This window comes from Carassius carassius, chromosome 42 (assembly GCF_963082965.1).
Source record: "Carassius carassius chromosome 42, fCarCar2.1, whole genome shotgun sequence".
NCBI lineage: Eukaryota > Metazoa > Chordata > Actinopteri > Cypriniformes > Cyprinidae > Carassius > Carassius carassius.
Window position 1 is genome coordinate 27,077,105 of NC_081796.1, and position 14,581 is coordinate 27,091,685.

Sequence of the window (14,581 nt, forward strand, 5' to 3'; positions counted from 1 at the left end):
ATTCATGAGTGCAAATGGAATTAAGTTCAACACGTATGACCTTATTCCTGATTATATCCGGGTGTTTACATGGTTTTGTTAAAAATAAATTCAAGAAACCAAGACTACTTAATATATGAAATGCTCCAGCACAATCATAAACGTAACTTTAAAAAAAAAAATTAAGTTTAATAATAATAATAATATAGATTTTTATCATGCAGACACTTAAATATAACATTAATATAAAGTTTTTTGTTGTTAAGATATTGAGTTTTTTGCAAGAAAATCTAGAATGTATTATAGTATGTCTGAGGCTGCAGTTAAATCATAAAAATAACAATAAAATATTAATAAAACGTTTTATAAAAATGTCAATGTTTATTATCAAGAATAAATATGACATTAAGATGAAAGTTTTTGCTGTTCAGAAAGTCTTGAATCATGTCTGAGGCTACACCAAATCATAAAAATACCAAAATAATAAATAAAAAAAATTAACAATGTTTTATAAATAAAAGTGTCAATGTTTAAATGAAGATAACTGTTGGTGAGATTCATTTTTAGGTTTTGCAAGAATATTTATAAATTTAACTTATGTCTAAGGTTGCAGCCAAAAAAAAAAAGCCAATAATATAATATAACGTAAATTATAAATGTATATTATATTCTAAATTATTAATATAATCATAATAATAAAAAATTACAATGTTTTGTCAATCACGTCTAACGACACAGCAAATCATAAAAAAATTAAATAAAAAGTAAAACGTTTTATCGAAAATGTCAATGTTTATCATTCAGACTCTTAATGTAACATTAAGATAAAAGGTTTTTTTTCCCTAAGACAATTTATAAATGAAACTTGAATCATATATGATGCTACAGCTAAATCAAAAAATATCCATAAAATGCATTTATAAAAAAATGTCAATGTTTTGTTCAATGTCATTAAAATGAATGTTTTTGCTTTTTTAGGAGTATTTTTTGTTATGTCTAACGCTGCCACAAAATCCTATAAAATAGTTTAAATGCAGTTATGTTAATAAAGAGTTGATTAAAACTGTGAGTGGACTCTGAATGCTGGTGACTGACCGTCCTCATCGGTCAGCACGTCGAGCTCGTCGCTCTCTTTGACTCCCTCGCGGTTGTGCAGCAGCAGGCGGATGCTGACGTTGGTGTACGGCGGAAGGCTGCGGATGGTGTGCTGCGGCGCGCTGCTCAGAGTATCGTAGCACGTCTCCTCGTACGTCTCTTCTTTACCATTAGCCGTGTAGCGGTACTGCACCGTCAGATTGTAGCTATAGCAGCGCGTCACATTGTATCCGAACGGCTCCCAGCGGACTGTGAACTGCTTGGATTGGATGTCTACGACCTGCAGCCGCTGAGGGCCCTGCATGGGATCTGAAACACAGGAGAACGTTTCATCAGTAATGTCTTTCTAAACTAAATCTCCATTGTTTTTGTTACAGACAAATATGACCAAATTTAAATATGAATAGTTGTAAAAACTTAAAACACTATCCACAATGAAGAGTCTTCAAAGCCTGTGCATTGGATCTGAACAACTGGAGAAGCGGTTGCATTGTAAAAACACAAAAAGATCTGATATCAAAGACACCAACACTATCTAATCAACTGTATTTAATGTAAATACAATATAAAGTTAGTGCATGATTGAAAAATAAATATCTGTCAATGGGGTCAGAAAAATTGACGTAACCCTCTGATTCTGCTACCATAGCAATTAAAAAATGACCATTTATTTATTTATTTATTTTAATGAAATAAATGTACTACATTTTGATCCATTTATTACCGGTTACTTTTAATTACCTATGCTACTTTTTGAGCATAGACCTGAAACTGATGTAAATCTTGAAAGAAGAATTAAGTTTGGTCTTTTTCTAAAGTTATATTATATCTAAATAATAATAATAATAATAACAATATATATATATATATATATATATATAGATAGATAGATAGATAGATAGATAGATAGATAGATAGATAGATAGATAGATAGATAGAATGAAAAATGCACACAAATTTAATTTTCAAGTATTACATGAAATATATATATATATATATATATATATATATATATATATATATATATATATATATATATATACACACACACACTCTAAAACTTTGAGAAAATCCATAAATCCAATTACGCTCCAAATTTGAAGTTGATATCACAAAACATGAGATTTAGTGTGCACGCAGTACCAAATGTTTCCACTAGATGAAATTCACTTTCTAATAATTTCCAATGCATCATTTTTTTGTGTATGTTAACCTTGCAAGTGCCATTTACCAAGTTTCGTAGCATTCCAAAAAAGTAATATAAAAATAAAAAGCAACACGATTTTTCAATTCAACAAAGGGTTACATTGAGACATTTACTAAAAAGTCAGTGGGTTCAGAAAAATGAACTTGATTTATTTGATATTTATATTGATATTTGTTCTTGTTTTCAGCACAAACTCACTTAATTTTGACTTGTGGTGCATCTGCAGTAAATGTGTCTTTAGATATTCTAACTGTAAAACAAGACAGAAAAACGGAGGACGAGACTCATGCGACATTCAGTGCATATCTATCCCATGCATTAAGGCTTTAAATTGTGCACTGGTGAAATAAGACTTTAAGACCCTCAGAAAGTCTGCCATACTGAAGCTGTAGACGTCAAACACAGAATGAACCGTGCACAGAGCACAGTCTGAGAGGGAAACAAAGCGAAGGCTGGTCTTTATTCAGTGCGTGTGTAGCTGCAGATTAAAACACGGCTCTGGAAACACCTTTTAATCAGCAGCTTGTAAGAAACACTGGAGGTGAGAGCTGAACAGACTCTGGTGCGCGGCCGAGACGGGACGCATTAATCACTCGGCTCAAATGAAGCTCTTTGTGGAACCTCTCAGTTACTTCTCACTCAAACACACGCTTAACAAGACAAAGCCGCTTCGGCACTAATGAGACGCCACACATGTACAGTATCCAGCCGCTCCTGTAGAAACGGCTTGTTAAAGTTGAACTGTCATCTGTTTTTCTGAAGGAAACAGACTGCGGTTCATCTTTAAGAAGCCTGAGATAATAGGCATTATAATGTGACATACCGGAGCCGTTCTGCACAAAGCATTAGCTGAAGGAGTCCATGAGCAGCTTGAATCTCTGTAGCAATGACATGCTTTGGACAATATCAAAATCTAAATCATATTATTCTGATTTCTGAAGGTCATGTGACACTGAAGACTGGAGGAATGATGCTGAAAATACAGCTGCACATCACAGAAATAAATTACACTTTAACACAGATTCACACAGAAAACAGCTGTTTTACATTAGAATAATATTTAAGATTTTTTACTGTATTTTTGATCAAATAAATGCAGCCTCTGTGAGCAGAAGAGACTCTTTCAGAAACATTAAAAACTCCACCAGCACTATACCGATGACTGACTAAACCTCCAGCACTAATAAACTGCTGCCTGCTTCAAAAAAAAAGAAGAAGAAGAAAAAACAATTAAATCAGTTTCTCTGGGGCGTTTGGAGAAAATACTGCTTTAATCACATGCGTGAGTTAAAACTTGATATAAATAAGGGTCTAATCCTGCGCTAACAGCAGCTGAACCTCGCCGTCAGCAGCGAAGCAGCATTTCCATACAAACAGAGTCTCAACGCCTCCGTTCATCTGCCTGTTTTACATACACTTCATCACATCTCCACAGATTCTCCAAGAAGAAGAGTCATGATCCTTATAGTTGTGTGTTATTATATACTTCAGCCACAACTGTGATCAAAATCTCTCATGCATTACTGCTTAAATGAGAAAATTCTTCACAGATGAAGACATTTCACTCTAAGGGTGTATGTGTGTGTGTGTGTGTGTGTGTGTGTGTGTGTGTGTCTAGTCTTTGGCTTTCTCTACCCCTCAAACTCCTCTTCTTCTGTTTTAACTCATTGATTACCTGCCAACATTCAGTGAAAATTAACCATTAACAGACTATCGATTAACCCCAGCAGAGAGGAAAAACTCCAGCAGACAAATCACTCTTATATACACAGACTATCTGCTGTGTGTGTGTGTGTGTGTGTGTGTGTGTGTGTGTTTAGGTGCTGATAAAGCAACACCAGAGGAGAGTGTTCCTTGTGTTTTACTTTGCCACTATAAACAAAATAACCCCAAACAAACTGCAGTCAAGAGATAACAAACACACAAACACTCAAAACACACACAAAAACACACACACTCACACACACACACACACACACACACACGCACAAACACACACACACACACACACACACACACACACACACACACACTCAGACACAAACACACACACACACTCAGACACAAACACACAAACACACTCAAAACACACACACACACACACACACACAAACACACACACACACACACACACACACACAAAAACACACACACACACACACACACACACGCACAAACACACACACACACACACACACACACACACACACACACACTCAGACACAAACACACACACACACTCAGACACAAACACACACACACACTCAGACACACACACACACACACACACACACACACTCAGACACAAACACACACACACACTCAGACACAAACACACTCAAAACACACACACACACAAAAACACACACACACACACACACAAAAACACACACACACACACACACACACACGCACAAACACACACACACACACACACACACTCAGACACAAACACACAAACACACTCAAAACACACACACACACACACACACACACACACACACACTCAGACACAAACACACAAACACACTCAAAACACACACACACACACACACAAAAACACACACACACACACACACACACACACACAAAAACACACACACACACACACACGCACAAACACACACACACACACACTCAGACACAAACACACAAACACACTCAAAACACACACACACACACACACAAAAACACACACACACACACACACACAATCAAAAACACACTCACACACACACATTCAAATACACAAACACATACATAAAACACACATAATCAAAAATACAGTCACACACACACACACACAAAAACACACTCAAAAACTCACTCAAACATATATATTTTACAAAAGTTAATGATATTTATATATAAAAACGAGTGAAACTTCTTTCAGTATTAACTTATTTTAGTACACAAATAACAATGCAATATAATAAAAAGTACAATAAATTATGCATGAAAACAAAATTACAAATCAAGATAACATTACCTTCCTAATATTAAGAGTGATGTGGCTAGCATTTCCATTGATTCTGCTCTATGAGCTGCAGTGGTTTTCTGGAGTTTCAGCTCTTTCTGAAGGACAATCATGTGTTTCCTGTCACTGAGGTCAGTCTTCCTGCCGCTGACTGCAGGACAATTGCTGTCCTCTGAAGACTTTCCGTTCTCTCAGCGTTTAAGCTGCTAACTATCTAAAGCACGACATATTTAAGCACATCAGTGAACTGAACAGCATTTTTCTCCGTGACCCCTCTGACCTTCTGCTCAATGGCTCTGCTATAAACCTGATACATACTGTACACCTTTATATCAGAAACACTGAAAGACCTTCAGTCCGTCCTAGTTTCTTCTTCAGAATGAATAAAACATATATGTTTCTTCTCTGTGAGAAATATACATGCACTACTGTTCAAAAGCGCATTTAAAAGATCAAAAATACAGTAAAAATTACTGCAAATAAAAAAAAAAGTTTTTATGTGACTATATTGCATTGCATTTTAGATATTAATTATAGAAACATACATTTATAAATATACATTTGAAAACATAATATAAATCATTAGAAAATAAATTAAAATAAAGTAGCATTGTAATGTACAGTAACTCTAAAAGTTCAAGCTATTTTAATATTAAATACACCTTTGACCTATTTGTTGCAGACCTGAGAACTCGACAGTTATCTTGTTTTGTTCTTGAATCTGTTAAATGAATGAATCAGCGAGTCACTCAAATACCGTTATCTTGTTTTGTTCTTGAATCTGTTAAATGAATGAATCAGTGAGTCACTCAAAGACAGTTATCTTGTTTTGTTCTTAAATCTGTTAAATGAATGAATCAGTGAGTCACTCAAAGACAGTTATCTTGTTTTGTTCTTGAATCTGTTAAATGAATGAATCAGTGAGTCACTCAAAGACAGTTATCTTGTTTTGTTCTTGAATCTGTTAAATGAATGAATCAGCGAGTCACTCAAATACCGTTATCTTGTTTTGTTCTTGAATCTGTTAAACGAATGAATCAGTGAGTCAGTCAAATACCGTTATCTTGTTTTGTTCTTGAATCTGTTAAACGAATGAATCAGCGAGTCACTCAAAGACAGTTTTCTTGTTTTGTTCTTGAATCTGTTAAATGAATGAATCAGCGAGTCACTCAAATACCGTTATCTTGTTTTGTTCTTGAATCTGTTAAATGAATGAATCAGTGAGTCACTCAAAGACAGTTTTCTTGTTTTGTTCTTGAATCTGTTAAATGAATGAATCAGCGAGTCACTCAAATACCGTTATCTTGTTTTGTTCTTGAATCTGTTAAATGAATGAATCAGTGAGTCACTCAAAGACAGTTTTCTTGTTTTGTTCTTGAATCTGTTAAATGAATGAATCAGCGAGTCACTCAAAGACAGTTTTCTTGTTTTCTCAATGTTACCCAGAAAACAGGATACAGGTTTAACTCTTTTGAAATACTTCTGCTAAATATTACACTGTCAGACATGCAAAAGAAATCTAATGTATCTCTTGCTCTGGCTACTGTGTATAGACCACCAGGGCCGTATACAGAATTCCTAAAAGAATTTGCAGATTTCCTCTCAGACCTTCTAGTTACAGTTGATAAGGCGCTAATCATGGGAGATTTTAATATTCACGTTGATAATGCAAATGATACATTAGGACTTGCGTTTACTGACCTAATAAACTCCTTTGGAGTCAAGCAAAATGTCACCGGGCCCACTCATCGTTTTAATCATACACTAGATCTAATTATATCGCATGGAATCGATCTTACTGCTATAGATATTGTACCCCAATGTGATGATATTACAGACCATTTCCTTGTATCGTGCATGCTGCGTATAACTGATATTAACTATATGTCTCAGCGTTACCGTCTGGGCAGAACTATTGTTCCAGCCACCAAAGACAGATTCGCAAATAACCTGCCTGATCTATCTCAACTGCTATTTGTACCCAAAAATACACATGAATTAGACGAAATTACTGACAACATGGGCACTATTTTCTCTAATACATTAGAAGCTGTTGCCCCCATCAAATTGAAAAAGGTTAGAGAAAAACGTACTGTGCCATGGTATAACAGTAATACTCACTCTCTCAAGAAAGTAACTCGTAGTCTTGAACGCAAATGGAGAAAAACTAACTTGGAAGTTTTTAAAATTGCATGGAAAAACAGTATGTCCAGCTAAAAACTGCTAGGGCAGAGCATATCCACAAACTCATTGAAAATAACCAAAACAATCCAAGGTTTTTATTTAGCACAGTGGCTAAATTAACAAATTACCAGACGCCACCTGATTCAAATATTCCACCAACGTTAAATAGTAATGACTTTATGAATTTCTTCACTGATAAAATAGATAACATTAGAAATACAATAGCGAATGTAGATTCTACAGCGTCTAACACTTCAGTTTCATCCATCACACCCAAAGATAAACTGCAGTGCTTTACAAATATAGGACAGGAAGAGCTAAATAAACTTATCACTGTATCTAAACCAACAACATGTTTATTAGATCCTGTACCCACTAAATTACTAAAAGAGCTGTTAACTGTAGCCGAAGAACCGCTTCTCAATATCATTAACTCGTCGTTATCTTTAGGTCACGTCCCAAAACCATTCAAGCTGGCGGTTATCAAGCCTCTTATTAAGAAACCAAAACTAGATCCTAGTGTACTGGCAAATTATAGGCCTATTTCAAATCTTCCATTTATGTCTAAAATTTTAGAAAAAGTTGTGTCTGCTCAATTGAGCACCTTCCTGCATAAAAATGATCTGTATGAAGAATTTCAGTCAGGTTTTAGGCCCCACCATAGCACAGAAACTGCACTTGTTAAAATTACAAATGACCTGCTTCTTGCGTCAGATCAAGGCTGCATCTCATTTCTAGTCTTACTTGATCTTAGTGCTGCGTTCGACACCATAGATCATGACATACTCATAGATCGATTACAAAACTATACAGGTATTCAAGGGCAGGCTCTAAGATGGTTTAGATCCTACCTGTCCGATCGCTACCATTTTGTTTACTTAAATGGGGTGTCATCTCATTTATCATCAGTAAAATATGGAGTGCCACAAGGATCCGTCCTAGGTCCCCTTCTATTTTCAATATACATGTTGCCCCTTGGTAATATTATTAGAAAATACGGAATTAGCTTCCACTGTTATGCTGATGATACTCAGCTATATATTTCAACGAGACCAGATGAAACTTCCCAATTATCTAAGCTAACAGAGTGTGTTAAAAATGTAAAAGATTGGATGACAAATAATTTTCTCCAATTAAATTCGGATAAGACAGAGATATTAATTATTGGACCAAAAAACACCACACAGAATCTTGTAGATTACAATCTGCAACTAGACGGATGTACTGTTACTTCCTCTACAGTCAGAAATCTGGGTGTTATATTAGACAGCAATTTGTCTTTTGAAAATCATATTTCCAATGTTACAAAAACCGCATTCTTCCATCTTAGAAACATTGCCAAGCTACGAAACATGTTATCTGTTTCTGATGCAGAAAAGCTAGTTCATGCATTCATGACCTCTAGACTGGACTATTGTAATGGACTTCTAGGTGGTTGTCCTGCTTCGTCAATAAACAAGCTACAGGTAGTCCAAAATGCAGCAGCTAGAGTCCTTACCAGGTCAAGAAAATATGATCATATTACCCCAATTTTACAGTCTCTGCACTGTCTACCTATTAAGTTCCGTATCAGTTACAAATTATCATTACTTACCTATAAGGCCCTAAATGGTTTAGCTCCTGCGTACCTAACTAGCCTTCTACCACGCTACAACCCATCACGCACCCTAAGGTCACAAAACGCTGGACTTTTGGTAGTTCCTAGGATAGCAAAGTCCACTAAAGGAGGTAGAGCTTTTTCACATTTGGCTCCCAAACTCTGGAATAGCCTTCCTGATAATGTTCGGGGTTCAGACACACTCTCTCTGTTTAAATCTAGATTAAAAACGCATCTCTTTCGCCAAGCATTCGAATAATGTATCTCTTAAATTGTGAGTGTAGTTGCATCTGCAATTTTTATTCTTTAGCTTGGGTTAAACTAATTTTACTTTGTTGGATCAGCAGCTATGCTAATGATGTCTCTATTTTGTTTCTATGTTTTGCCACGGGATTTACATCCCGTGGTAACTAGGATTTACACAAGCTCCAGTCTGGATCCAGAACACCTGAGAAGAGATGATGCTGACCCTCAGAGGACCCCAGATGATCCTAACCTTGAATCAACAAACAGAACTAACAATTATTGCTACATGTGTGACTGCATCCTATAATTACTATTAATTAATAATATTGATAGTTCATCATCTAGCTGACTACGTCTTGTATTATTATTATTATTTTTATTTTTCTAAAATCCTGTCAAACGTGCACAAACTACTAGCTACTACTAAATATTGTAGAAACATAATTTTCTGTAAAGTTGCTTTGTAATGATTTGTATTGTTAAAAGCGCTATACAAATAAACTTGAATTGAATTGAATTGAATTTTGTTCTTGAATCCGTTAAATGAATGAATCAGCGAGTCACTCAAATATCGTTATCTTGTTTTGTTCTTGAATCTGTTGAATGAATGAATCAGCGAGTCACTCAAATATCGTTATCTTGTTTTGTTCTTGAATCTGTTGAATGAATGAATCAGTGAGTCACTCAAAGACCGTTATCTTGTTTTGTTCATGAATCTGTTAAATGAATGAATCAGCGAGTCACTCAAAGACAGTTTTCTTGTTTTGTTCTTGAATCTGTTAAATGAATGAATCAGCGAGTCACTCAAAGACAGTTTTCTTGTTTTGTTCTTGAATCCGTTAAATGAATGAATCAGCGAGTCACTCAAATATCGTTATCTTGTTTTGTTCTTGAATCTGTTGAATGAATGAATCATTGAGTCACTCAAAGACCGTTATCTTGTTTTGTTCATGAATCTGTTAAATGAATGAATCAGCGAGTCACTCAAAGACAGTTTTCTTGTTTTGTTCTTGAATCTGTTAAATGAATGAATCAGCGAGTCACTCAAAGACAGTTTTCTTGCTTTGTTCTTGAATCTGTTAAATGAATGAATCAGCGAGTCACTCAAAGACAGTTTTCTTGTTTTGTTCTTGAATCTGTTAAACGAATGAACAAGCGAGTCACTCAAAGACAGTTAACTTGTTTTGTTCTTGAATCTGTTAAACGAATGAATCAGTGAGTCATTCAAAGACCGTTATCTTGTTTTGTTCTTGAATCTGTTAAACGAATGAATCAGTGAGTCACTCAAAGACAGTTATCTTGTTTTGTTCTTGAATCTGTTAAACAAATGAATCAGTGAGTCAGTCAAAGACCGTTATCTTGTTTTGTTCTTGAATCTGTTAAACGAATGAATCAGTGAGTCATTCAAAGACCGTTATCTTGTTTTGTTCTTGAATCTGTTAAATGAATGAATCAGTGAGTCACTCAAAGACAGTTATCTTGTTTTGTTCTTGAATCTGTTAAACGAATGAATCAGTGAGTCACTCAAAGACTGTTATCTTGTTTTGTTCTTGAATCTGTTAAATGAATGAATCAGCGAGTCACTCAAAGACCGTTATCTTGTTTTGTTCTTGAATCTGTTAAACGGATGAATCAGTGAGTCACTCAAAGACCGTTATCTTGTTTTGTTCTTGAATCTGTTAAACGAATGAATCAGTGAGTCACTCAAAGACCGTTATCTTGTTTTGTTCTTGAATCTGTTAAATGAATGAATCAGCGAGTCACTCAAAGACCGTTATCTTGTTTTGTTCTTGAATCTGTTAAACGAATGAATCAGTGAGTCACTCAAAGACAGTTATCTTGTTTTGTTTTCTTGAATCTGTTAAACGAATGAATCAGTGAGTCACTCAAAGACAGTTATCTTGTTTTGTTCTTGAATCTGTTAAACGAATGAATCAGCGAGTCACTCAAAGACCGTTATCTTGTTTTGTTCTTGAATCTGTTAAACGAATGAATCAGTGAGTCACTCAAAGACCGTTATCTTGTTTTGTTCTTGAATCTGTTAAATGAATGAATCAGCGAGTCACTCAAAGACCGTTATCTTGTTTTGTTCTTGAATCTGTTAAACGAATGAATCAGTGAGTCACTCAAAGACCGTTATCTTGTTTTGTTCTTGAATCTGTTAAATGAATGAATCAGCGAGTCACTCAAAGACCGTTATCTTGTTTTGTTCTTGAATCTGTTAAACGAATGAATCAGTGAGTCACACAAAGACCCTTATCTTGTTTTGTTCTTGAATCTGTTAAACGAATGAACAAGCAAGTCACTCAAAGACAGTTATTTGTTCGAATCAATCAGTGAATGACTCTGTTATATAAAGACAGTCACCAGACAGTTACTATAAAATCATCACATGACATAATGCTGGCTTTTATATCAATATTGCTGATAATAATTATGCTGTTGTCAAATGTTTTAGTTAAAAAAAATCTGTTATTCTGGCATGCATAAATCAAATTAATAACATATTAAATGTATTCAATATTATTATTATTTATTAAATATTACATATTTTATATAAAATAAAATAAATGTATATATATATATATATATATATATATATATATATATATATATATATATATATATATAAACCATGATAAATAATAAAAAATAACAATAAATGAATAAATAAATAAATGTAATTAATTATTAAATATAAAGTTTATTAAATCATGAATATTTTAAATAGATTTCATGTTGAATTTTACTTCTTACACTCAATTAAGTGAATCTAACAGGCTGTTTGGCTGAAATGATGCTTACTCTAATTAAAAATAAATTAAATCAAGACGAGTATCTGGTGTTAGAGACTTTGCTGACGTATCCTGAGTGTCTGTTGAGTTTTAGTCCAGCGAGGAAACTCTTCCATGATAACCAGGGAATAAAGAAACTCATTCTGAGAGTGAATATCAAAAGCAGCAAGAGTGTTTCATGTGTTTCATGTGTGCACCGAGCTTCGAGTGTGTCGTTTCAGAGAACATAGACAGCATGAGTGGAAGAATCACGGCCGTGCCGCATTATTGTTTGTGAAGCCCCTCGGCGGGAAGCAGCAATATCAACAAACCCATCTGGGCAACAGTGCTGCTTTCATCCTTATCAAAGCGCTTTCATACAGCTGGAAGTGGAGCAGTAATGACAGCTTTTGAAAACCCACAATCAAAACTCAATCACTCTACCCAGAGTGCACTTCTGCACAAAACTGTGGACGGACCCGTGTCAATGCAGGCTGATTCGTCTTCACTTCCTGTGTCTGTTTACTCGCTGATGATGATGATGTCATCGCCTGAGGAGACCGGAGCCGTTAACCTTCTTTACCGCACTGATCTGAGGTCAGCGATCACACCACATCAGACTGAGCTTCTACAGCAACCCTCATTAGTGCTCTTCACTAAATCCAAAAGAACTCCCTAACTAGTGTGAGTGAGAGAGAGTGAAACACTGACACCACATTCCCTCTGTACAGGCAGCAGCTCACCTTACACACACACACACACACACACACACACACACACACACACACACACCTGATGAACATATGCAACCATCATTCAGCTAAATGAACTGTTACAACAGCAAAAAGATATGTTCATGGCTCTGTTACAGCAAAAGCAGGAAATGTTCAAGGACTTTGTTAAAATGATTATGGACTCAGTGAACACCAGAATGGATAACGTTTACAAGGAATACAAGAGCTAAAAGCAAGTTTACAATACACACAGAAGGACGCAGATGAACTTAAAGTCACTCAAGCTAAACAGTCTGAGCATGCAAAAATCACAGAAACTGATATAGTGAAAATCTGTGAGAGTCTGCAAGTTATGTGTGACAAACAAGAATCTCTTGAAAGTCAATCAAGGAGAAATAATATTGTGAATATTGTTCCTGAATCCACTGGCAAATCCTGGGCAGACTCTGAAGAAAAAGTGAAGGACATTTTTAGGCAAAAACTACAACTACAAAGAGATTTGGAGATGGAGCGTGCACACCGAATAGGAAAACCTGAAGCTGCTAGAAATAGACCAAGATCCATTGTTGTTAAATTTCTGAACTTCAAGGACAAAGCTGCTGTTATGCAAAGAGCAAAGAACCTCAAGGGCACAAAAATTTTCATTAATGATGATTACACTGATGCTGTGCGGTTAAAAAGAAAGGAATTGATGCCAAAGTTGAAAGAAGCACGTGACAAAGGAGACATTGCCTAACAATCTATTCTTGCCATTGATTGAGAAACATGCGCCTTTAAAGAAGTTTACTGTCAGGAATAACATCACACCTTGGTTGGATGATGAACTGAAAACTTCTATGAAAATAAGAGGTCAAATGAAAAGAACAGCAGTTCCTACAGGAAATAAATGTGATTGGGACCTATATCGTAGAAATTCTGTTACTAAACTTAATAAAAAGAAGAAGAAAATCTATTTTGATAATCATGTTAAAAAATATAGGTAATGATAGTAGGAAGATATGGAATGTTTTAAATCAATTGACTGGTAAGAAACATTGGAAACAGGGGATAAATTTATAACTAAGCCAATAGATGTTGCAAATTATCTTAATGATTATTTTATAAGAAAATTAGTTAAAAACTAAGAGAAAATATGCCTAATCTAAGTAATGATATATCTGGTCCCAAAAGTCGCCCGATAAAAATATTACCTGTATTATCTAAAATAATGTAATCTATAGTATTTGATCAAATTAACAACTATTTTTATACAAATGATTTATTAACAGATTTTCAGCATGCATACAGAAAAAGTCACTCCACTGCCACTGCACTGATTCACATGTCTGATGATTGGCTCAGAGAGACTGAAAAGAGAAAATTATTGGTGCTGTATTTTTAGATTTTTCTGCTGCCTTTGCCATCATAGATCACGAACTGTTATTAACAAAATTATCTTGTCATGGTTTTGAGCAGTCAGCAATCACATGGATGTACAGTTATTTGTCAAACAGAACACAGACAGTGCTTTTTAATGGCAGTTTCTCAGGTATCAGAAATATCACATGTGGCGTACCACAAGGCAGTTGTCTGGGTCCATTATTATTTAATATTTTTACTAATGATTTACCGTACACTTTACATAAGGCTAACATTGATGATTCAACTATATATACATCAGCAAGTACACAAATAGAACTAGAAACTATTTTAAATATAGAATTACAATATGTAGTAGATTGGATCAAAGTAAATAAACTGGCATTAAACCCAGTAAAAACTAACTGCATGATTTTAGGTTCAAATTAT

The 14,581-nt window shown here is 35.0% G+C and overlaps 1 protein-coding gene across 11 annotated transcripts in view; it reads right to left on the bottom strand.

The window, feature by feature from the left end:
- LOC132124467 (receptor-type tyrosine-protein phosphatase mu-like) overlaps positions 1-14,581 on the bottom strand; it is a 217,330-nt gene that overhangs the window by 125,673 nt on the left and 77,076 nt on the right. For all 11 annotated transcript variants that reach the window (XM_059535472.1, XM_059535477.1, XM_059535471.1 and 8 more), the window contains exon 8: positions 1,075-1,383. In XM_059535472.1, the coding sequence (XP_059391455.1) occupies positions 1,075-1,383 (309 nt within the window). The remainder of the gene's footprint in view (positions 1-1,074; positions 1,384-14,581) is intronic.